The sequence below is a fragment of the Oryx dammah genome, unplaced genomic scaffold (assembly GCF_014754425.2).
Source record: "Oryx dammah isolate SB20612 unplaced genomic scaffold, SCBI_Odam_1.1 HiC_scaffold_16, whole genome shotgun sequence".
NCBI classification, from domain to species: domain Eukaryota; kingdom Metazoa; phylum Chordata; class Mammalia; order Artiodactyla; family Bovidae; genus Oryx; species Oryx dammah.
In genome coordinates, this window is record NW_024070200.1 from 47,328,372 (window position 1) to 47,351,807 (window position 23,436).

Here is a 23,436-nt window from a genome sequence, read left to right on the forward strand (position 1 = left end):
CTGCGGCACGTTGGGCCGCAGACCCACGCGAGTTAGAAGCGAGCTGCCGCCGCCCCAGACTAAAAAGAAGGACTGGCAGCACTCGTCCCTGGGGTCGCTCATAGCCGACCCCTTAGTTCTTTGTGAGTGTCCCCCAGATGCTTGTAATACGGGCTCCGCGGCCCCGTGCGAGCTTGCGGGGGGGGGGGGGGGGCTGGACCATCTGGTCCAACCTCCGTTTCGAACCACGCCCGCCGGGGATTTGGCCCACTCCCCGCCCAGGGCCTCCTCGGCCTAGCGGAGGCCTCGGGACCGGTTCGACCGAGTTAGGACTGAACAGGCCGCGGCCGGAATTGCTCGAACCCAGGTGAGCACGTCCATTGCCGCCCGCCCTGCGCGGGGAGGTCACGCCGCTCTCCGGCGATTGGCCCCGGGGAAGCTTCCGAAGCCAATGGGCGCTTGGCTCAGGGCGCGGCTCTTCAAACCTTTCCTTCCTGGCTGCCAGCCGAGTCCTGGTCCGGCTGTCGACCGGTCCCTGGTGGCTGCCCTGCCTGTCGGCCTTTCCTCCCTCTAGACGGCCCATCGGATTGAGCTGCCTGAGGGGGTGGAGGACACAGGGTCAGGATTAAGGTCAGAGGCCTTCTTGGGCTGGGATTGGCCCAGAAGGGGTAGGAGCCCAGGCAGGATCTGGCTTCAAAGAGTTAAACGCAGAAAGGGGCATCACCGTGTCACTGGACTCTGCCTCTGTCTCCCCATTTATGCGTGAGGGCCTTGAACGCAGACAGCGGTGCTTCTCATTGCCTTAGAATAAGGATCAGTGCAGTCCATGGGGTCCATTGGGTCTGAGTCTGACATGACTTAGCGACTGAACGACAAAAAGGATCGATAAATGCGTGTGAGATGAATAAATGAGTAGACAAGGTCCAGTTGAAACTGTGTTTACATAGGTCCCTAAAAACCCAGTGACCATTAAAAAAAATTTTTTTTATCAACTCTTAAATACTGGATTTAACAAGCTGACACTGTGTGCTTACCACGCTATGTGCCAGCACTTGAAACCTTTATTTCTATCTGTTCATAGCAATTCCACAAGGTAGGTACAAACATCACCCGCCCCTGCTGCCCAGCTTTGTACAACTGAAGAAACTGAACTTGACTGACAAGAGCTCAAGTCAGTTGGCTAAGGACAGAGGCGTTGCTAGCTGCAGAGGCAAACGTGAGCCCTGGAACCGGTCCTGCCCCTTACAGGGCGTTGCCTTTGCCTTTCACTGGTGGGAAATGATGTATCTTGAGTTCAGCCTTCTGCCCCTCTCGGTGCTGTTACCTGCTTGTGTAAGGGTCAGTTTCTGAGTCTCCACTGTCAAACGGAGACAATTCTAGTTCCCAGGATTACATGGGATAATGTGTCTGACATTGGGAATTTGGAGTGGGAGGGACTCAGTTTCCTAGTTCGATGCCTAAAGGAGAGGCTATTTAATTACCTAGTGCCCACTTTGTGGGACAGTGAGTTTGAGTCAAAAGGGAGGGACAGAGAAAGGGCCCCACTTACACAGCTCCAAATCGTTCTAAATCTGGTAAGGACGCCCGCTCAGCGAACGTCGATGGAATGCACGTCGTGTGCTTCTGTGGTGGCTTTTCCCCCTTTTAACCCGTAAGGCAGCTGCAGTGTCTCGCAAGGGCTCGTCTGGAACAATCTCTCCGGGTTCTTGCCCTAACCCTCCGTCTAGCCGGCCGCTCCAGCCAGGTCGCAGACAGCCAAAGGCGCTGCGGGGCATGGACGAGGAGCGTCGCGGGACCTGGTTCGGCTTCGGTTTCTGCGGCTTCGGGCAGGCGCTGGGCTCGGGGCTCGGGCGCCAGGTACACAGCCCCGAGCCGGTGAGGACGCCGGGCGGCAGCGTCGACGTCTGCCGCGTGAGCGCGAGCTGGAGCTACACAGCCTTCGTGACCCGTGAGCGCCCCCTCCGTCCCCGCCCCGGCCCCCGGCGCACGCGCCGCCCCTCCGTCCCCAGCCCGCTCTCCGCCCCCCGCAGGTGGAGGCCGGGTGCAGCTGTCAGGCGCGGCGGGCGGCGCGGCGGACGGATGCACCGACGCGTGGGCGTCGGAGGAGCTCCTGGTGCTGCTGCGCGCGGGGCCGGGAGCCAGGGCGGAACTGCAGGCCTGGGCGCCCGGTTCGGCGCTGCGCGGGGAGCCCCTCTGGTCTCAGGCCGTGCAGGAGGCAGAACACGGACCCAACCGTGATGAGACCCAGGCGGCGCCGCTGCCGCTGCTGCCCTGCGCTCGCGCCTACGTGAGCCCGCGGCCGCCCTTCTACCGGCCTCTGGCCCCCACGCTGCGGGCGCGTCGGCTGGAGCTGGGCGCCGAGCACGCGTTGTTGCTGGATGCCGCGGGCCAGGTGTTCTCCTGGGGCGCGGGCAGGTGAGTGGGGCTTGGCCAGGTGGGCCCGCTGGGCTTTTGCTGGGATGCTGCGGTTGACGGGTCGGTAAATGTGACCTCGGAGTGGGAGATGAGCATACAGGTGGCTGGAGGAAGTGATTGGGCAAGGACAGGGAGGAGACCTCTTGGTGTGACTGTAGCTGATTGGGACCTCCTTTCCTCAGGCATGGACAGCTGGGCCACGGGACCCTAGAGGCAGAGCCAGAGCCCAGGCTGTTGGAGGCGCTGCAGGGCCTACGAATGGCTGAAGTCGCCGCAGGTGGCTGGCATTCTGTGTGCCTGAGTGGTGAGTGACCTAGGGCTTTTCCAAAACCAGCTCAGGATCTTGCAGGCGCCAAACCTTCCTCCTCCTCTCCCCATCTGATGGGTGGCCTAGCCAGGCCTCCTTCCAAGCTCATCCCGCATCCATCAGCCCAGTCATTCCTGACTCCCAAATGCCTCAGATTCAGCGCCTGCCCCCCGCCCCTTCATCACTACCCTCACAATCTGGACTGTTGGCAGTTGTTTCCCGTCATCTGCCTCCATCCAGGGCTGTCATTTTGGTCCCCAAGGGAGAATGGAGGGGTGAGGAGCAGCCGAGACAAGGAGGACGGAGAAGAAAGGTAGCAGCTGCCCAGGTGGCTGTACTGCGAGGCACAGGGTGGACACTGGGAGGCCCACCCGGAGGAGGATGGTGGTCATTGTGAGCTCTGGTGGTGCCATGGCTGGTCACCCAGGATGGGAATGAGCGTCCCTTGAGATTGTGTTCACCCCTCTGGCAGGAGATCCAGGTGCAGCTGATAGCTAGGCTGTCGGGTGGGGCTGGTGGCAGATGATTTTTGCAAGGATCTGCATCAGGGGCTCTGGCCACTACTTAATATTGTTACTGACCAGGTCGGGTCGCGCAGCCAGCCAAACACTGAGACATCAAGGTTGATAGCCAAGAAAGAGTTTATTCACAAGGCAGCCAGGTGAGGACACAGGAGAATAAGCCCCCAATCTGCCACCTTGAAGGGTTTGGGTTATTTATGGCATAAGCCAGGTGGTCTTAGGCATGGAGAAAGGTGATTGGAGGTAGGGAAGAAGGTGAGGTAATCAGTGTTATGAGCAGGCATACCTGAGTCAACATGGTTCTGCAGATTTCAAAGTGGAGGCGCTTTGGGACTTCCCTGGCAGTCCAGTGGTTAGTATACCGAGCTTTCACTGCTGGGTTCAATCCCTGATCAGGGAACTAAGATCCCACAAGCCACGCAGGCAGCGGAAAAAAATAAAAGAGGCAATTAGCATGATCTGAGGGTGGAGTTTTCGAGCCTTCTGATATCAGAACGCCACTCACTGGCCACGTGCACAGACCCAGTTTTGGGGTCAGTGGTCCCGTCTAGTCTCCAGCTGGCTTTTGCTGACTCCAAGTTCCTGTGAAACAGCTGGGTTATATGCAACTGTATGCAATTAAGGGAAAAATAGAAAAAAAATAACCGAAGTGAACTTAATGAAGGCACTTTACAGTAGGCAAAGGAGTTTTAATAGTGTGTTCCTCATCTGTTCTCCAAGGAAAGTTCAAGAATTTCTCCTTAGTTATCACCTTCTGTTAACTCCATGGGGCATGGTTTCCCTCGGGATCTTTAAAAATGACTTAGGCCTGCACTCTCTCCTCCCTATTCTAATGGGCCTGGGTTGGCAGCCAGGCTTGAGAACTGCTGGGCAGGAGGAAAGAGACAAGAGGACCAGAAAATGAGCGCAATGGGAAGTCTCACAATAAGGTCTAAAAAGAGTTTGAGGCCTCGGTGTCATGTGGTTGGAACACTGATGCTTCAAACCAGACCTCCCAGATTCACATCAGCATCAGTCTGCCACTCGTGATCTTGGGCAGGACACCTCACCACTCAAGTTTCTCTGGAGTAGAGTGGATATATGGTGCTTAAACACTGGCACGGATTAAACACTTGATAAAACCAGCTACTACTGTTAGTGAATTTTTAGCATTAGGGCTCTTGCTCCAGCCAACAAACTATATAGTGTTGTGGGAGGAGGCAAGCAATGTTGAGAGCTTCTAGAGGCCTTCGGGGATGGGAGAGGGTGTAATGGGTCAACTGTATGGCGACAGATGGAAACCGGCCTTTTGGTGATAAGCGAACTGTAGTACATACACGCAAAATGTTGTGTACATGAAACTTACACGCAATGTCAAAATACACACAATGTTGTATACATGAAACTTACACAAAAGTTTCATGCTGTGTCAATTAAATCAATGCTGTGTCAATTTAAAAAACAAACACATTTTTTTAAAAAGGTCTTCAGGACCAGTGATGGGTAGGGCTGAAGAAAGGAGCCTGGGCTCAGTGGATGTGAAAGAAAGATACTAGGGAGATTCCAGGGACTCATTTCCAAATTGCATGTTGGGGTTGGGGGCTGGGAATTAACAACAAAGGGGAAAAGTGACCCTGGAGAGGAAAGCCTAGTAAGAGGTGTCCTTTAAGAATAGGGTGACCGAATGCGCTTAAGGGGGAAAGGTCCTGCTGAGACAAGGAAGCTGCTGGGCCCTGAGGGAGGTACTTAATCTGGAAGGCTGACTTGGGTGGGGCAGGCAAGCGTTGTCTCTCGGGAGCCACACTCCTACAGGGAGTGTGGATGGATCCAGGGGTGATCTGAGTCTGTTTAATGGGACCCTGTTATCTCTGTCTCAGAGACAGGAGATATTTATATCTGGGGCTGGAATGAATCAGGGCAGCTGGCCCTGCCCACTAAGAGCCTGGCAGAAGATGGAAAGACAACTGCAGGAGAAGGTGAGGGTCGATTTTGTTAAAAATTTATTTTATTGAAGTACAGTTGATTTGCAGTGTTGTGTTACCTTGTGCTTTATGGCCACGTGATTCAGTTATACCTACACATACATTCTTTTCTATATTTTTCCATTACAGTTTATCACAGGATATTGAGTATAGTTCCCTGTGCTACAGATTAGGACCATATTGTATTTTCCATTCTCTATGTAATAGTTTGTATCTGCTAACTCCAAACTCCCAATCCATCCCTCCCCTAGCCCCTCCTCCTTGGCAACCACAAGTCTGTTGGTGAGAGTCAGTTGTTGATTTCCACACATTTCTGTCATTCCTGCCTCCTGGCCATAGGCTGGCTTGAGAGCTACAGGGCTCAGAAGGGGTATGCGATATCCTTGGGACCCCAGGACACACTGAAGGACTCTGAACCCCTTATGAGGGGGAGCACGGCAAGGCTGATGCCAGTGTCCTTGCAGCACACCCCACAAGCCTGTCAGCTCCAGCACTTCCCAGGGAATTCGGGGTTGGAAGCGACAGCTTTGGAGCTAGAGTAGGGGCTTCAGCTATTGTGTGTATGAATGAGGTTTATTATTTTTTACAATTGAGGTGTAGATCAGGTCTCAGTGAGTATTCACCACCATTATCATCATAACTCTTACTGCTTCTCTGAAGCCTCAGGACTGGATGAAGATGGTTCCAAAGTGAAGAGAGTCTCTGTGGGTGAGGATGGAGCCCCCGCCCCCTTCATAGCAGTCCAGCCGTTCCCAGCTTTACTGGACCTCAGCTCGGGCTCAGAGGCAGTCAAGGTCAGCTGCGGATCCCGGCACACGGCAGTGCTGACAAGTGAGTGGGGCCAGGTAGGCTGGTTCAGGATGGAGCAGGAAGCCCCCTCTGCCCACTGTCTAGTTGGCGGCTGCAGGAAAGGGTGTGGTCCCTTAAAAGACTAGCAGCCTCACTCCCTGGGGTCTTTCACAGAGGCTACCCAGCCTGTCAGGCCCCAAAGATTCTTCTTGGGGGAGGCTAGTGTTTGCCAGCCTTGCATCAGATGAGGGTCTGCCCAAACCTGCTCCTGAGACTCCAAATTTGGCTGTGAGTCATAGCCGTTGGGCATATAGGAAGGTGAACTTGTTCAGTGTGGATCCTTTACCACCCTGAACGTGACTAGCCTGTGTGCATGCCGCGTGCTAAGTCACTTGAGCTGTGTCTGACTCTTTTCGACTCTCTCTGAGACTCTGTAGCCTGCCAGGCTCCTCTGTCCATGGGATTTTCATGGGTTGCTGTGCCCTTCTCCAGGGGATCTTCCTGACATGTGACTATTGTTAAAAAAGGAGAGAGAATATGTGTTGCTCTGCCAAGCAAATCGCACGATGGCCACAGTGAGCTGGCTGTGGGTTGTGGAAGGCTGAGCTGGACTCATGCCCTGTCAGAACATGGCAACAGCCCCTTTACTGTCCTTTCGGTTGCAGGAACGGGGGAGCTCTACACCTGGGGCTGGGGTAAGTAAAGGGCTTGCTTTTGTGATGCTTAAACTAAAGGGAGGAAAAGACCTGCAGGTAGCGGGCAAGTGACAACAGCTGTGAAGAGAAGCGGAAGCAGGGCTCTCAGCACCACCACTGGACTGAAAAGCCATCTGTTCCCTTCTCTGGAACAGATCTAGGCACACTCAGAGGGGCAGAGCTCAGAGAAACAGGAAGTATCAGTATTTCCCATCTACCTTTCTGAAAAAGTATGTATCCCAAGGGAATATCTCGCCAGCATCTCTGAGACCTCTTTTGGTCTGGCCCTGGGAAGAGCAAAAGGTAGAATGAAAATCTCTGGGCATCTGAGCTTAGGAGTGGGGAGCCTAGAGGATTTGCCTGGCTCTGTGGTGCTGGTCTGAACTCACGGAGCAGACAGCAGTGGAGTGGTGGCCTAAGCCCAGCGCTTCCGGTCGATGGGCTGATTTTCCTTCCTGGAGGGGAGAAGCCACAGGGCCCAGCAGAGGATGGCAAAGGGGCTCATTTCACTTCAGGTAAATATGGACAACTCGGCCACAAGGACACAACTACTCTGGACCGGCCCTGCCGTGTGGAGTACTTTGTAGATAAGCAACTCCAAGTAAGAACTGTGAGCTGTGGGCCCTGGAACACCTATGTGTATGCTGTGGAGAAACAGAAGAGCTGACCTATGGATAAGGGCATAAAAGAACAGTAGAGTGGCAAATTATACAGCCAACACCTGTGAAACTCCCCCACAGGGCAAGGAAAACCACTGCCAGCACCGAGGCCTCTCCTGGTCACAGCCCTCTTGCTCCGTCTTAGAGCAGGCAGCATCTTCAACTTTGTCCCCTCATTAGAAACACCTGGAGGGAACTCCCTGGTGGTCCAGTGGTTAGGACTCTGCGTTTTCACTGCTGAGGGAGCAAATTCAATCCCTGGTCGGGGAACTAAGATTCCACAGGCTGCAGGGTTTGGTGTGCCCCACACTCCCAGAATAAAAGAGAAACACCAGGAGATTTGTAACTGGATGCCTAGAGACGCATCTTGAAGAGAAAGTGAAAGTCGCTCAGTCACGTCGGACTCTTTGGACCCCATGGACTATACAGTCCATGGAACTCTCTAGGCCGGAATACTGGAGTGGGTAGCCTTTCCCTTCTCCAGGGGATCGTTCCAACCGAGGGATTGAACCCAGGTCTCCTGCATTGCAGGCAGATTCTTTACCAGCTGAGCCAGGGCCGGCATCACAGACATGATGAAATCGTGAACTTAAGGGTGTAGAACACAGATGTGGGTAGATTTTTAAAGGGCTTCCCTAGTGGCTAAGACAGTAAAGAGTCTGGCTGCAATGCAGGAGACCTGGGTTGGATCCCTCCCTGGGTCAGGAAGATTCCCTTGAGAAGGGATGGCAACATGCCCCAGTATTCTTGCCAAGCTGCCCCATCCCAGGTGATTTCTGAGGTAGTGCTAAGACTGGGAACCGCTAGAGGTCACCTTTTGTTATTGATCTGAACTGTTTTCACTTTGAATCTTACCATTCCATGTATGCCTCTTTATACAGTAAAATTTGTCCGCTTTTGAACTTTAGGTGAATAGTCATTCTGTGTATGTTCTTTTATGTCCTTTTCATCAGCACTGTAAGATTCATCTGTGGTGCCCTACAGCTCATTCAGTTTCACTCCATTACATGAATTATACCTCAAGTTTATATGGTCTCTTGTTGATACTAATTTCTTCTTTCTTACTGAGTTAAAACACACATAACAAAAAATGTATTAACCATTTTTAAGTGTACAGTTCAGTGGTACTGAATACACTCACACTGCTGTGCAGCCATCAACACCGTCCAGTCCCATCTCTCATCTTTTAAGTCTGAAACTCTACAGCTATTAAATAACTCCTCGGTCTCCCCAACCCCTGACAACTATTGTTATACCTTTTGTCTCTCTTTGTGATCTTGACTGCTCTACCTAATGTAAGTGGAATCATAAGTGTATTTGTCTTTTTGTGACTGGCTTATTATCAGTTAGCATAATGCCCTCAGGGATCATCCATGTTGTAGCATACTGAACAATTTCCTTCCTTTCTAGGCCTTTTTAATGTTCCATTGTATGTTCAGTTTATCCAGTCATTGGTTGATGGACACTTGGGTGGCTATCATATTTTAACTGTTGCGAATAATGCTACTCTAAACATGGATTTACAAATACCTCTTTAAGACTGCCTGGAATCATTGAGTCATATGGTAATTCCATTTTGACTTTTTTGAGGCGCCTACATTACTGTTTTCCACAGTGGCTTTAACATTTTACAGTCCCACCAATAAATAGTGCACAAGGGTTCCAGTTTCTCCCTATCCTTACCCAACACTTTTTTTGCTTTTTAAAAAAAAATGTTTTATGTATTTCTGGCTGTGCTGGGTCTTCATTGCTGTATGTGGGTTGCTCTCATTGTGGTGAGCAGGGCCACTCTGGTTGTGGTGTGTGGGCTCCTTGCTGCCGTGGCTTCTCTTGTAGCGGCTGGGCTCACATTTGTGGTGCCGGGCGGCTGCTCCGCAGCATGTGGAACCTTCCCAGACGAGGGGTCAAACTGTGTCCCCTGTGTTCGTAGGCGAATTCTCAACTATTGGACCACCAAGGAAGTCCAAGCCATCCTAATGGGTATAAAGTGGTTATCTCATTGTAATTTTGATTTGCTGTTTCCCCATTAAGCATCTTTTCATGTGCTTATTGGCCGTGTACATATCTTGTTTAGAGAAATGTCTATTCAAGTCCTTTGCCCATTTTGAATCAGGTTTTGTGTGTGTGTGTTTTAGGAGTTCTCTATATATTCTAGGTATTAATCCCTCATCAGACTGATCTGGAAATACTTTCTCCCATCCTGTTGGTTGCTTTCACTCTGTTGATTTTGTCTGTCTTGCGTATTTGTTTTGGTTGCATTGGTTGTTGGGCTCAGTAGTTCGGTGCATGGGCTCCAGTTGTCTTGACACATGGGCTTAGCTGCTGACATGTGGGATCTTAGTTCCCAGACCAGGGATCAAACCTGTGTCCTCTGCATTGCTTTAAATTTTCATGAAGTCCAATTTGTCTATACTTTCTTTTGTTGCCTATGCCTTTGGTGTCATGTCTAAGAAATTATTGCCAAATTCAGTGTCTTGAAGCTTTTGTCCTTTGTTTTTCTAAGAATTTAATTTTTTAGGTCTTATATTTGGGTCCTTGATCCATTTTGAGTTAAATTTTTGTATACAGTGACAGGTAAGGGTCAAACTTCATCCTTTTGTATGTGGATATCCAGTTTTCCCAGCACCATTTGTTGAAAAGACTGTCCATTCCCCAATGAATGGCCTTGGCACCCTTGTCAAAAATCATCTGCTTATATATTCAAGGGTTTATTTCTAGGCTTTCTAGTCTATTCCTTTGATCTTTATGTCTCTTTTATGTCAACACTGGCTTGATTAACTATAACTTTGCAGTAGGTTTTGAATCTAGGATGTGTGAGTCCTATAGTTTTGTTCTTTTTCAAAGTTGTTTTGCCTGTTTGGGGTTCCTTGAGATCCCATGAGTTATAGGGCTTTTCTATTTCTGCATAAAGGTTCTTGAGATTTTAGGGATTGCTAGAATCTATAGATTGCTTTGGGTGCTACTGATATTTTAACAATATTAAGTTTTACTGATGCTGAAGCTGAAACTCCAGTACTTTGGCCACCTCATGCGATGAGGTGACTCATTGGAAAAGACCCTGATGCTGGGAGGGATTGGGGGCAGGAGGAGAAGGGGACGACAGAGGATGAGATGGCTGGATGGCATCACCGACTCGATGCACATGAGTTTGGGTGAACTCCGGGAGTTGGTGATGGACAGGGAGGCCTGGCGTGCTGCGATTCATGGGGTCGCAAAGAGTCGGACACAACTGAGCGACTGAACTGAACTGAATCCATGATCATGGGATGTGTTTCCATTTATTTATGTCTATAACTTCTTTCAGCAGTGTTTTACACTGGGTTGGCCAAAAAGTTGTGTTTTTTTGGTATCATCTTATGGAAAAACTCAAATGTGCTTTTTGGCTAACCTAACAGTTTTCATCATACATGTCTTTCACCTCCTTAGTCAATTCAGTTCAGTTCAGTTGCTCAGTCGTGTCCGATTTTTTGCAACCCTATGGACTGCAGCTTGCCAGTTCTCCCTGTCCATCACCAACTCCCGGAGCCAGCTCAAACTCAGGTCCATCAAGTCAGTGATGCCATCCAACCACCTCATCCTCTGTCATCCCCTTCTCCTCTCACCTTCAATCTTTCCCAGCATCAGGGTCTTTTCAAATGAGTCAGTTCTTCGCATTAGGTGGCCAAAGTATTGGAGTTTCAGCATCAGTCCTTCCAGTGAATATTCAGGACTGATTTCCTTTAGGATGAACTGGATGGATCTCCTTGCAGTCCAAGGAACTCTAAAGAGTCTTCTCCAACACCACAGTTCAAAAGTATCAATTCTTCAGCGTTCATCTATCTTTATGGTCCAACTCTCACATCCATACTGACTACTGGAAAAACCATAGCTTCGACTAGACGGACCTTTGTTGGCAAGGTAATATCTCTGCTTTTTAGTATGTTGTCTAGGTTGGCCATAGCTTTTTTTCCAAAGAGCAAGTGTCTTTTAATTTCATGGCTGCAGTCACCATCTGTAGTGATTTTGGAGCCCCCCAAAATAAAGTCTGTCACTGTTTCCCCATCTATTTGCCATGAAGTGGTGGGACCAGATGCCATGATCTTAGTTTTCTGAATGTTGAGTTTCAAGCCAACTTTTTCACTTTCCTCTTTAACTTTGATCAAGAGGCTCTTTATTTCTTTGCTTTCTGCCGAAAGGGTTGTGTCATCTGCATATCTGAGGTTATTGATATTTCTCCCAGCAGTCTTGATTCCAACTTGTGCTTCATCTAGTCCAGCACCTCTCATGATGTACTCTGCATATAATTAAATAAGCAGGGTGACAATATACAGCTTTGATGCACTCCTTTCCTGATCTGGAACTAGTCTGTTGTTCCATGTCCATTTCTAACTGTTGCTTCTTGACCTGCATATAGGTTTCTCAAGAGGCAGGTAAGATGGTCTGGTATTCCCATCTCTTGAATATTTTTCCACAGTTTGTTGTGATCCACACAGTCAAAAAGGCTTTGGCATAGTCAATAAAGCAGAAATACTGTTTTTCTGGAACTCTCTTGCTTTTTCAATGATCCAACAGATGTTGGCAATTTGATCTCTGGTTCCTGTCTTTTCTAAATCCAGCTTGAAAGTCTGGAAGTTCACAGTCAATGTACTGTTGAAGCCTGACTTGGAGAATGTTGAGCATTACTTTGCTAGCATGTGACACGAGTGCAATTGTGTGGTAGTTTGAGCATTCTCTGGCACTGGAATGAAAACTGACCTTTTCCAGTCCTGGCTACTGCTGAATTTTCCAGATTTGCTGGCATATTGAGTGCAGCACTTGCACATCATCATCTTTTAGGATTTGAAATAGCTCAACTCGAATTCTGATCACCTCCACTATATTTGTTTGTAGTGATGCTTCCCAAGGCCCACTTGACTTCGCATTCTAGGATGTCTGGCTCTAGGAGAGTGATCACACCATCGTGATTATCTGGGTCGTGAAGATCTTTTTTGTACAGTTCTTCTGTGTATTCTTGCCACCTCTTTTTAATATCTTCTGCTTCTGTTAGGTCCAGACCATTTATGTCTTTCATTGAGCCCATCTTTGCATGAAATGTTCCCTTGGTAGCTCTATAATTTTCTTGAAGAGATCTCTAGTCTTTCCCATTCTGTTGTTTTCCTCTGTTTCTTTGCATTGATCACTGAGGAAGGATTTTTTTCTCTCTCCTTGCTATTCTTTGGAACTCTGCAATTAACCTCCTTGGTTAATTCCCAAGTATTTTAGTCTTTGTGATGCCATTATAAATTAAATCATTTTTGTAATTTCCTTTTCAGATTGTTCACTGTGTATAGAAATACAACTGATTTTTGTGTATTGACTTTGTATCCTGCTACTTTGCTGAACTCATTTATTAATTCTAACAGCTTTTTGGTAGTCTTTAAGATTTTTTACATATAAGATCACTCACCTGCAAACATAATTTTACTTCTTTCTTTCCAGTTTGAATGCCTTTTATTTCTTTTATAGCCTAATGGCTCTGACTATGTTGATTAAAAATGTTGAAAGTGGACATCCCTTGCCTTGTTCTGATCTTAAAGCAAAAGTAACTGAGTATTATGTTCACTGTGGGCTTGTCATATATGACTTTTATTGTGTGGAAGTAGTCTCCTTTTCTATTTTATTGAGTTTTTATCATGAAAGGTTGTGGAATCTTTCTTTTTCTACATCAACTGAAATGATCAGTTGGGGAGTTAAAGCATAACACATGCTCAGGGTTGGATATTTGCTCAAAAATGCCTGAGAAAACACTTAAGTTTTCATTTCTGCCTAGGATTCAGGCTCCACACAGCAAGAACCGAAGGCTAAGGCACAGTTGTATATGGCCTGAAAGTGAAAGTCGCTTAGTTGTGTCTGACTCTGTGACCCCATGAACTGTACAGTCCATGGAATTCTCTAGGTCAGAATGGCCTGGCTAAGCATTAGACTTGCTCCAACACAATGAATATATATTTTTTCCCTCATTTTTCTTTTAGTTAAGTGAGTTTTTAGCAAGTTGTAGGATACAAGAGCAGTATACAAAAATCAACTATATATGTAGCCAAATAGCAACCAGAAATTCTAATTAAAAGATACCATTTACAGTAGCATCCAGATATGAAATACTTAGGGATGAATCTGACAAAGATGTGAAATATTTGTACGCACGACCTATAAAATACTGCTGAGAGAAATTAAAGAAAACCTAAATAAATGGAGAGAGATGCCTTGTTTGTGGGTTGTTAGTTCTCCCCAAGTTGGTCTACAGGTTCAATGCAATGCCAATAAAAATTCTACCAGATTTTTCTGTAGAAATTGACAAGCTTTTTCCCCTAAAACTCATACAAAAATGCAAAGGACCTATAACAGACAAAATGATGTTTAAAAACACAAAGTTGGAAAGTTAACATTACCTGATATTAAGAATTCATATAAATCCTCGTAATTAAGACAGGGTCGTATAGTACTGTCATTAGTACAGACAGATCAGTGGAACAGAAACTTACGGGAGAAAGTTTAGCTTTTCAGTTAATGGTGCTGGACAACTGGGTACTGTATGAAAAAGAATGAACTCAACAGGTACTTCACCAGAGAAGATAAGAATGATCACAGAGAAGCATGTTTAAAAAGATGTTAAACAGAATTTAAAAAATGTTAAACACCATCATTAGGAAAATGCACATTACAACCACATTGAGATACCATTTCACAGCTACTAAAATGGCTAAAATCATAAAGACTGACCATACCAAGTGTTGCAGAATGTGAAATAAGCCAACCACTTGGGAAGTCAGACTGGCAGTTTCTTAAAAAATTAAACATACACCTACCATATGTAAGATCCAGCCATTTCACTCCTAGGTATTTACCCAAAAGAAAACACAGCTGTACACAGAGACTAGCAATGAAAACTTGGGAGTTAGGCTTTTTATTTCTCTCAGGAAACTTTTTCTCAGGACAAGAGATGTTCTTAATTTAGAAACACTCAAAAATCATGATCCTGACTAAAAATTTCTTGCATGTTCTTTTAGTCATTTTTCAGACAAAAACCAACCAAAACTACAATATGTTTCTGAGATACAAGTATACATTTTAATTTAAGAATATATTTAAAAATCAGTACATGTATACGCATGACTAACAGACCAAATCCACACCTGTAAGCTTCCAAGAACCATTTTACTGTGCTGACAGTAGTAGGGGTGCAGGCAGAGGGAGAATAAATAGTGTTTCGGGGAGCGCAGTAGTGATGGATAGGGTAGGTAAAGGAGGAGCCTCATCGTGGACGCTACGGCAGGAACAACTCCCCAGTACTGACATGTGCAAAGTTCCAGGTCTCCACGACAGGAACAGGAACGGCCCAACCCACCAAGCAGCCTCCCTACTTGGCTGCCAAGTGCAGAGGGTGGAGGGACTCAGGCACAGGGGCGCAGGGATGGGGGAACTGAGCCCAGAAGTTCAGACAAGCGCGTGTGTTCATACACCACCCCCGACCCACAGCATCGCCCCACATGACAAAACTGTACATGACTGAACAAAGGCGCTCCCAGCCTCCCTGTCACCTCTTTGGCAGTGAGTCAGGCCATCCCAACTTCTGACACACAGACATCTTCATCAGGAGGAAGGCTGTCCTGTGTGGTGGGGACAGGCCTTAGGTGAGAACAAAGCTATTGAAGCTGTAGCATTAATTGGACATCCCTAAACAAAAAAGATGTTAATTGCTAATTATAAGTGTACAGACAAAAAACTGCTTCATGTCCCATACCCCAAGGATGGACACAGTCATTTTCCTACTCAAAGGTGAAATATAACAAGCCCTTGATCATACTTCAGCAAGTACAGTTACGGGGCAGGAAAAGAAATTAAGTTCCATATGCTAAAATTTACACTTATTGCTATGAAGTAAGTTTTAATGTATTTCTTGAGTCAAAACCAAATGTCTGAGGATGCACTAAGCTTATGATACTTTCATCTGTAACTCATTCACTTCTCTAAGTGAGACTCATGGTAATGGAACGTGTCCAGGCTTTCAAGCATCTAAAGTGAAGAAACATTAAAGCCACCCTGTATAATTAGGCACAGAAAACTTCAGAGGGGTGACTGATCAGGGCTTCTCAGGACTGGATGTTGGTTGAATTGAGGATTCGGGAAGCAGCATCAGATTTGGAAGCCTTTGAAAGTTCGCGCTGTTGAAAAATAAATAACATCAATGGCAGTACTGCCCCCTTTCATGCATGCCCTGCCCTGGTAAATAAGCACGAGTGAATGTCAGCACACGGCCCTCTGAGGGCATTTCTCTAAGACAGTGGGCCCTAGTCCAGCACAGGCTGTTAGGAATCCAAGGGAAGGGAATGCTTAGTCACAGATTAAGCAGGTACGTATATGCACCTTGATTGCTTTCCTCAGCCAGTCCATTTTGTTAAAACCTCACAGAAGAGAAATCCCTTAGACTTCACCAAGTACTCTGAGTTGTCAAGCTAGACAGGCAACAAACTTTGGTCTTTTGAGCCCTTTACGAAACATCGGGCCAGAGTGTATATCTACCAATCCCTGGGGCTGAGGGCCTGTTAACCTGCTGGTGATTTCATCTCGTGCTGGAGCACATGGTACTGAAGCAGAAGACAAAGCATGTGAGACAAAGCCAGTGAGAAAGGACAGGTGTTAGTGGAGGTTAGTCTACTGGCTTCAGTGCTGCCTGGTGGAGCCCACAGCCACAACAGCCCAAACCAGGGGAGCCTTCCTGACTGAGCCAAAGACAGATACAGATACGTGTAAGCACCAAGTGGATGAAGCGGGGCTGGCTGAGCAAACAGGAAAGAGAAAGCTGGACTTTGTGGCCCGCAGTCAGCTAGCCACAGTGACAAGTACCCACTTCTGTAGGTAGAACCACAACAGTCAAGTACTTGATAGGGACTTCTCTGGTAGATCAGTGGTTAAGACAGCTTGAGGTTCAGTCCCTGGTTGGGGAACTAAGGTCCTACATGCCACACAGCATAGCCAAAATAATAATAAAACAAATCTTTAAAAAAAAAGTAACTTGACAAAAGTAAAAGAATATAAAGCGAGCTTCAGAGCTCAAAATGAGCTGTAGCCTTGGGCAGCTGTCACATTCTTCATTACTGCAGCAAGACAGTTGATGCCCTAGACTGTCACTCAATATCCCCAATGGTGAAGGATGGCCTCGCCTCTCAATAGTTAGATACTCAGGGATCACTAAGGAGAGGGCACTGCAGTTAAGTGTTGGTAAATGTGAAGTAGGTTACTAGGAGCTGAAGAGCATTGTGGGGAAAAAACAACTTTCTTCCAGTGCCTCCTATGTGCTTTAGCAGCTCAATGTGGTAGAAATAGGCAAAGGCAAAGAAATGAGCATGGGCTAGCCCAGAGCAGACAGAAAGTTGGCAGTGCAGCTCCGAGGGGTTAGTAAGACATATACTCCAGGAAATAATCAGCACACAGGCCAAAAACCTGATAGGCAGCACACAGGTGGGGCTCCCCTCCCCACGTGATAGGGCCTCTCCTTTCTAGCACACTGGAGGCCCTTAATGTCACAACTGGGGAGGGTGGAAATTCTGTTGTGAAATAACAGGATAAAAAAACTTTGCCTAACTTTAGATGGGGCTGAGAATCCAAGTCTGAACAAGTTAATCGGCAGGTTAGTCTGTTTAGTCAGTCTATTGGGAACTTAAGCCAGATATTTACTATTTTTGAAATCTGTATTAGGGATTCCCGCTTCCTTTGTTAAAAAAAAAAAAGTCTTATGATAGTACAGCTGAGATTATTGGTTAGTGCAGCCCTGTGCCCACTATGATAGTACAGCTGAGATTATTGGTTAGTGCAGCCCTGTGCCCACATGGGAATGAAGCCAGCAGATGACAGATCAGCTTGGAAAAGGGACATGGGACATGCAGGGGTTGCCATACAGACCTGAAGCCCAACAGTGGAGCTGTCAGAGAGGGACGGATCCTTCTAAGAACAAAGAATTAAGACAATTACCAAGACTCCACCAAGAGAGCACCAGGGCAGTGATTAGAAAGGTTACCTCCTGCAGCCAGGGAATGGTATTTCTTAAGCAGAAGGATCCAGGTTAAATGACTGGTTGCTGCTGCTATCTTTCTTCCTATATACCACCCTTAAACCACCCCCACCTCATGCCATGGTCATGTCAGGAAAGGGATTCTCAGCCTCCAAAGATCCATCCGAACTAACAGCCTGGGTGTCCCTGGGGAGATACCCTCTCTGCCCCAACTGTGTGCTCCCTAGGGACTGGTAGATATTAGAAAAGGTGAATTACCGCAAACTCAGAATAGGTGCTGGCAACAGAATTAATGCTGAAGTTGCGCCGTGGGGGGGCCGAGTCAGGGTACCCACCGCTGAGGATACTGCCATTGAGCTCCAGGTTCTCCTTGTTGGCTCCATGCTTGACGGCACGGGGTGTTTTTTTCCCCGAACAGGTGGAAGTGATGACTGGCTGTAGAGAAAAGATCCTTCAATGTATCACCCTTATAATGACTACACATACACAAGTTATCAAAGGCTGACACCGTCTTTATTCATGTGTCTGTAATCCTATTCTTCTGGTTTAACAAATATAAATTCTTAATGATCTGCAGAACCCTTATCTTGAGCATAGTCTGTAGAATACTTGAAAGACTGAACACATTTTAGCACACACTCCTCACCCCTCTCCTGGGGTGAGAGTTCCTGTCTGCACCTAGTCATCCAGTGTCACTGGGCTGGAACCCACATGCAGGGACCGCACACAGGAGCACCGAAGACCAGGCTTTCAACTGAGCCTATGGAGACTTCGGTTTCCCAGCCATCCCAGTGCTTCCACAACACTAGTCAGGGCTCAGGATGACCATTCTCTCCTCTTCTCTCATTTAGTCTTTGAGAGACTAGTTAGCTTCCCTCTGTTAACTCTCAGCATCTTGATGATAATCAGATGCAAGGACCTTAGAAACTGGAACAGGTGGGCAGGGCTTTGTGTGGCTGAACCACACTGACTCCTTTTTGTCAGCTCCACCTTAGGTCTGCAGTCCCACCCTCTCCCCATCCTGCATGACTGACCTTCAGTCTACACACAGGAATGTGCCCAAGCCAGACAAAGTCCCTATCAAGTCTGACCTTCACCTGATATGAAAACTGCAGAATGCCTTTTGCTGAGGCAGGTGATTGGTGGTCTCGAGACCCTGGGAGAAGGAAAACTGCACAGTGCCTATCAGTACAGACGCGCTGCTCCTAGATGTTTCTACATTTTAAGCTTTGGCCCCTTTAAGTCCCTCTCTACCCCTTTCGGTGCTTGAGTGCAGATGCAAATACCTCTGGGTCACTGTCCGCCAGATCCTGCCTGTATGTAAATTACCCACAGTAAACTTCATAATTGCACTTATGAAGCTACCTGCTTTGTTTTTTGGTCCCAAAGCTCCTTCTCAGTCCAGAGGATAGTATACAGTATCTCTGCCTCCCAACAGACCCTGGAGTGCATAGGCTGGGCCGGTGTTGCAGATGTGCTTGTACACAGAGCATACTGACCTTGCTGCCAGAAGGTGGAAGTCGAGACACAGGAGAGCGGTAGACTGTCCCTGAAAAGACAGGCCGAATGCTGCTGTTGGCTGTAGCATTGGACATGGTGGTAGTGTTCAGCTAGAACAAGAGAGGATTACTGACGTGAGACAAGGTGCTGAGTAACCCATCCTTACATGACAGAGGAGTGAGCAGTCCTCCTGTGAGCAGGGAAGCAGTCTAGAAAAGTGTTCAGTGTCCCACCCAGCAGGTGGAATTGTAAAATGGGATAACCATTTTGTTTCGAAAAGTTAAACAGGCAACTATCCTAAGACCCAGCCACGTCACTCTTGGGTATTTACCCAAGGGAAATGAAAGCATATATCCATACAAAGACTTACACATAAATATTTACAGCAGCTTTATTTGTAGTAGCCAGAAAACTAGAAATAAGCTAAATATCCATCAACACAGGCAACTAGATAAGCAAATCGTGGTATATACATCCAGTGGAATACTGTTCAACAATAAAAAGAGTAACCTACTGACATAACACAGATGAAAAAAATCAGACACAGAAGTATACACACTGTATGGTTCTATTTCTATAAAATGTTAGAAAATGCAAACTAATCAATAGTAACAGAGTGAACAAAGCTGTAGTTGCCAGGAGCTGGGGGGGATGGGTAAAGAAAGCAAAGAGTATATAAAAGGGCAAAAGGAAACTTTGGGTGTGATGGGTAAAAATTTATAACATGTTCTAAAAATTTCATCACATTATTTTCCTAATAAAAAATTAAGTACCTAATATCAAACAATAGGGAACTAGTTTAATAAATGACAGAATGTCAAAAAAATAGAATATACCAGCTAATAATGAGCATATTTAAAGAAAGTTTAATTCTCTGAAAAAGCAGAAATCAAAATTATATATGTGATCTCTATTTTATGAAAATACACTATTTTTAAAAGCTTTTTATAAAAGCAGGACAAACACCAAATATTCTCATTGGTGCTTCTGGAGTTATACACTATAGGTGATTTTTAAAAAACATTTTATATGTTATAAAGTATGAGTTGAGGAGCGAAGAGGAAAATAGCACTCCATTTATCAAAGAAAAGGTTTAAAAAAAAAAAAAGCGGGAAGGAAGGAAAGGACGGACTCCTGGTTTCCTGCTCTGGAGATTAAGGAGCATTAGCTACTCTATTTGCCAGGCATGAAAGTCTTCTTTCACACAGCGCCACAGTCACTTGTGGGAATCACAGAATGAACCTCTGAAGGTTTTCATCATTATAGAATGTTGGCAGCTGCCGGCACCCCGAGTTCAATCCGGGACTCAGCATCAGACACACATCAAGCCCAGCAGTTCAGGCAGCTCCGCGTTACCTTGCGCACTTTGCCTGGAGTGCTGGGTGTCGGTCCTCGGCGCTTGTTGGGTGTCCGCGGAGTACTGCCGTAGAGCATCTCCGTCTCTGTCTGCTTCTTGTTCTTTAGTTGCTATGTGAAAGTCAGGGGCAAGAGTGATAAATCCCAGAAGGAGAACAGCTCTGGGAGGGGAGCAGAGGAAGGGCCAGAAATACAATGCAAGTGTCTACACCCAGAGCTAAAAAGAGCTGCCGGGAGCTGCGACTTCTCTAGCCAACCGAGAGCCCTGGCAGAGACTATGGGCCGCTCCCTCATTGCTCTGCCCCACTTCCCAAGTTGGGTTTACTTACTCGTTCCTGCTTGGCTCTCTCTTTCTCCAATCGGTGCATCTCCCACTGTTCTGTTACGTACTCCATGAATTTCTGCCCATTCACCACAAATGCCTTTGAATGCTCCCGTTCCCACATTTCAATCCTTGCTTTCAACTCCTCTTCCAACTGAGACCAGAAACAAGGACATGTTAATTACGTCAAATCTTTGGTGTGAAACCTAAAAGAAATGATTCTCCTAAAGAACGCCTCTTACCCCCTCAGAGTATCATTAGCCTGACTTCAGGTAGCTGGACCCATATGGGAAACAGGCCGGAGTGGCCAGAAATCAGTCTGGGCATGGTTCATTCATAAGACACTTGAAGGCGGGAAAAAGTGAGAACCCGGAGCCTGACCACTAAAGTTCTGGTGCCGGAAGCTGGAGGCAGCACAGGGGGAAGCTGCAACATTAAGCCCGCAGTGTTCACAGAGCAGCACTGGCTGGGCTGCAGCCTGGGATCCACCCCTTACGGGCTCTGAAGAGGTGGGCAAGGTTCGTAAGTGCTTAGTCCCTCAGTTTGTTCATCTGTAAAAACGGGAATAATAATACCAACCTCTTAAGGATGTTGTGAGGATTAAGTGAATTAATAAATGGAAAGCACTCTAAGTATCTGGCACTTAATTCAATAAATGTTAACTTATTATTAAAATAGAGAATACTAATGAAGTCCAAAGCACTTTCTCAAAAGGTTACCTTGTGTTATGGGATCAATTGTGCCCCCTGCCAAATTCATACGCTGATGTCCTAATCCCCAGTACCTCAGAATGTGACTTTATTTGAACACAGATATAATTAAGTTAAAATGAGGTCATAAGGGCGAGTCCTAATCCAACATGACTGCAGCTTTGTAAGAAAATTTAAACACACACACATACAGTAGGAGGACTGTATGGAGATACAGGGAGAAGATAACTGTGTGGAGGCAGGAAAGACGCCTCGGAAGAAACCAGCCCTGCTGACACCTTGATCTCAGACTTCTAGCCTCCTGAGAAAATGAATTTCTGTTGTTTAAGCCACCCAGTCTCTGGTACTCTGTTGTGGCAGTCCTAAAAACATAATAAAACTTGATATTCAGTTATCAAGGAATACTTGATACTAGGCAAACCCAGCAAGTGCTTACTATCCTTGCCTAACCTTTGGAAGAGAATACAGTTTGGGAGCAAAATGATTCAAAGCAAGGGATATACAAAAAGTGAGATATTTTGTAGCCACACACCAAACACTCTCAGCAACAGTATTACCTTAGGGAGTGTTTTTTGGAGCTTGGCTCTCTGCTTTTCCTCTTTTAGAAGATTTCCTCCACGATTTGTAAATCGACTTGGATCTGAAGCTTTTCTCTGTGAAAAACACATTTTAATTAGAGTAAATGCCTGACAGTCAGTCACTTCTGCTAGAATCCATGCTCTCATAAATGGATGCATATTTGTAAGGAGACTTCAGAGTTTTCATCTCCACCCACTCTGAGTAGTGAGACACGGTGACTTTCTAAGGCAGGGAGTGGGGTGTGACTACTCCCAGGGAGATGCAAGGTCATACGCTGGGGTGCAGAAAAACTACTGTTTCCTTTTCCATCTAAAAAGTAAGACAGGCTTTCATATTTACTGCACAATGTCACTGGCTCCTTTCCTTGGTTCAGAGGCCACCAAAGGGAAATAGGGGGTGCAGGGGGACGAGCAGGAGGTCTACACTCAGAGGGCTTGCTGGTGACTCCCCAACTTGCCCACTCCCACTGTATTAAAACAACACAGCTTAAATGTGCTCAGTGAAAGGGTTTACAGATCATGTGACTTTTATTAAATTAACCCTCACAAAATGGACAAAAAATATAAAATGTTAGGCTTCTTATTCTTTTTAACTTTTCTATTTTTAGTTACATTCTACAATATATCAGAATAGTAATGTAAGTTTATAATTTATAAATACAAATTAGGTGAATACACTAAAAAATGGGGCAGATAATCAAAAATGTTTAGAAATAGTCTTGACATTTGGGGGCCAAACTGATAAATCTGGTTTCCTTTCCAGGCTGTTTGATTAGTAACTTTCTATAAGCATATCTAAAAGGAATGGTAATTAGTTTCTTATTTTTCCTTAAACATTGGCATGTAAACAAGGGTTGCATATTTGGTTCTTTATTAGCTTTATATATATATATTTTAAAATTATAGTTGATTTACAATATTATATAGGTTTTCAGGTGTACAACACAGTGATTCACAATTTTTAAAGGTCATACTCCATTTATAGTTATTATAAAATATTGGCTATGCTCTACAGTGTTCCATGCTGTACAATGTATCCCAGTGGCTTAGCTATTTTATACATAGTAGTTGTACTTCCTAATCCCCTAGCTGGTATAGTCCCAGTTTCCCCCTCCCCACTGGTAACCATTAGTTTGTTTCTATGTCTGTGAGTCCGTTTTTTTGTTATATTATGTGTATGTTTATTTTCTAGATTCCACATATGAGTGGGTTGTCTTACAGTAGTTGTCTTTTCTCTGAGTTGTTTCACTAAGCATAATACCCTATAGATCCATCCAAGTTGTTGCCAGTGGCAAAATATCATTCTTTTCTATGGTTGAGCTCTTTACTGACTTTCACTCTCCTCCTCCTTGCTTTCTACCAGAAGTAAGGAGGCATGGAGGCCTCGAACACCTGCTTTTAAACAGCTGTGAGATCTCACGCAGTTTTCTCTACTTCTGAGTCCTAGTTTCCTGCCTATAAACTTGGAGTTAAACTCCGGATCTGCTAAAGGGCTGTTCCAGCTCTAACAGGACTGGTATGGACCTGAGAATAAATCTCATGAAATTTATGCCCTAGGTGCCTCACTTGCCTCAACCTGATCCCAGCTCTGAACTCTAAAATGCTCTAAGGGAACCT

General features: G+C 46.2%; 2 protein-coding genes across 7 annotated transcripts in view; one reads left to right on the top strand and one right to left on the bottom strand.

The window, feature by feature from the left end:
• RCCD1 (RCC1 domain containing 1) overlaps window positions 1-23,436 on the top strand; it is a 25,253-nt gene continuing 1,817 nt past the window's right edge. Inside the window, exons 1-8 of one of the 3 annotated variants that reach the window (XM_040257528.1) lie at window positions 3-346; window positions 1,707-1,927; window positions 2,010-2,394; window positions 2,577-2,698; window positions 5,079-5,177; window positions 5,844-5,977; window positions 6,638-6,667; window positions 7,183-8,233. In XM_040257528.1, coding sequence (XP_040113462.1) covers window positions 138-346; window positions 1,707-1,927; window positions 2,010-2,394; window positions 2,577-2,698; window positions 5,079-5,177; window positions 5,844-5,977; window positions 6,638-6,667; window positions 7,183-7,254 — 1,272 coding nt within the window. In that variant the 5' untranslated portion in view covers window positions 3-137 and the 3' untranslated portion in view covers window positions 7,255-8,233. Of the gene's footprint in view, window positions 347-1,706; window positions 1,928-2,009; window positions 2,395-2,576; window positions 2,699-5,078; window positions 5,178-5,843; window positions 6,015-6,637; window positions 6,668-7,182; window positions 8,234-23,436 lie in introns of those variants that run through there. The other 2 variants (XM_040257526.1, XM_040257527.1) reach the window with 2 other exon arrangements.
• The window catches only part of PRC1 (protein regulator of cytokinesis 1), a 21,585-nt gene continuing 12,112 nt past the window's right edge, over window positions 13,964-23,436 (bottom strand). Inside the window, exons 9-15 of one of the 4 annotated variants that reach the window (XM_040257509.1) lie at window positions 21,799-21,894; window positions 20,539-20,685; window positions 20,210-20,320; window positions 18,853-18,963; window positions 17,612-17,788; window positions 17,245-17,286; window positions 13,964-15,506 (exon numbers count right to left, since the gene is read on the bottom strand). In XM_040257509.1, the coding sequence (XP_040113443.1) occupies window positions 15,435-15,506; window positions 17,245-17,286; window positions 17,612-17,788; window positions 18,853-18,963; window positions 20,210-20,320; window positions 20,539-20,685; window positions 21,799-21,894 (756 nt within the window). In that variant the 3' untranslated portion in view covers window positions 13,964-15,434. The remainder of the gene's footprint in view (window positions 15,507-17,244; window positions 17,287-17,611; window positions 17,789-18,852; window positions 18,964-20,209; window positions 20,321-20,538; window positions 20,686-21,798; window positions 21,895-23,436) is intronic. The other 3 variants (XM_040257513.1, XM_040257511.1, XM_040257512.1) reach the window with 3 other exon arrangements.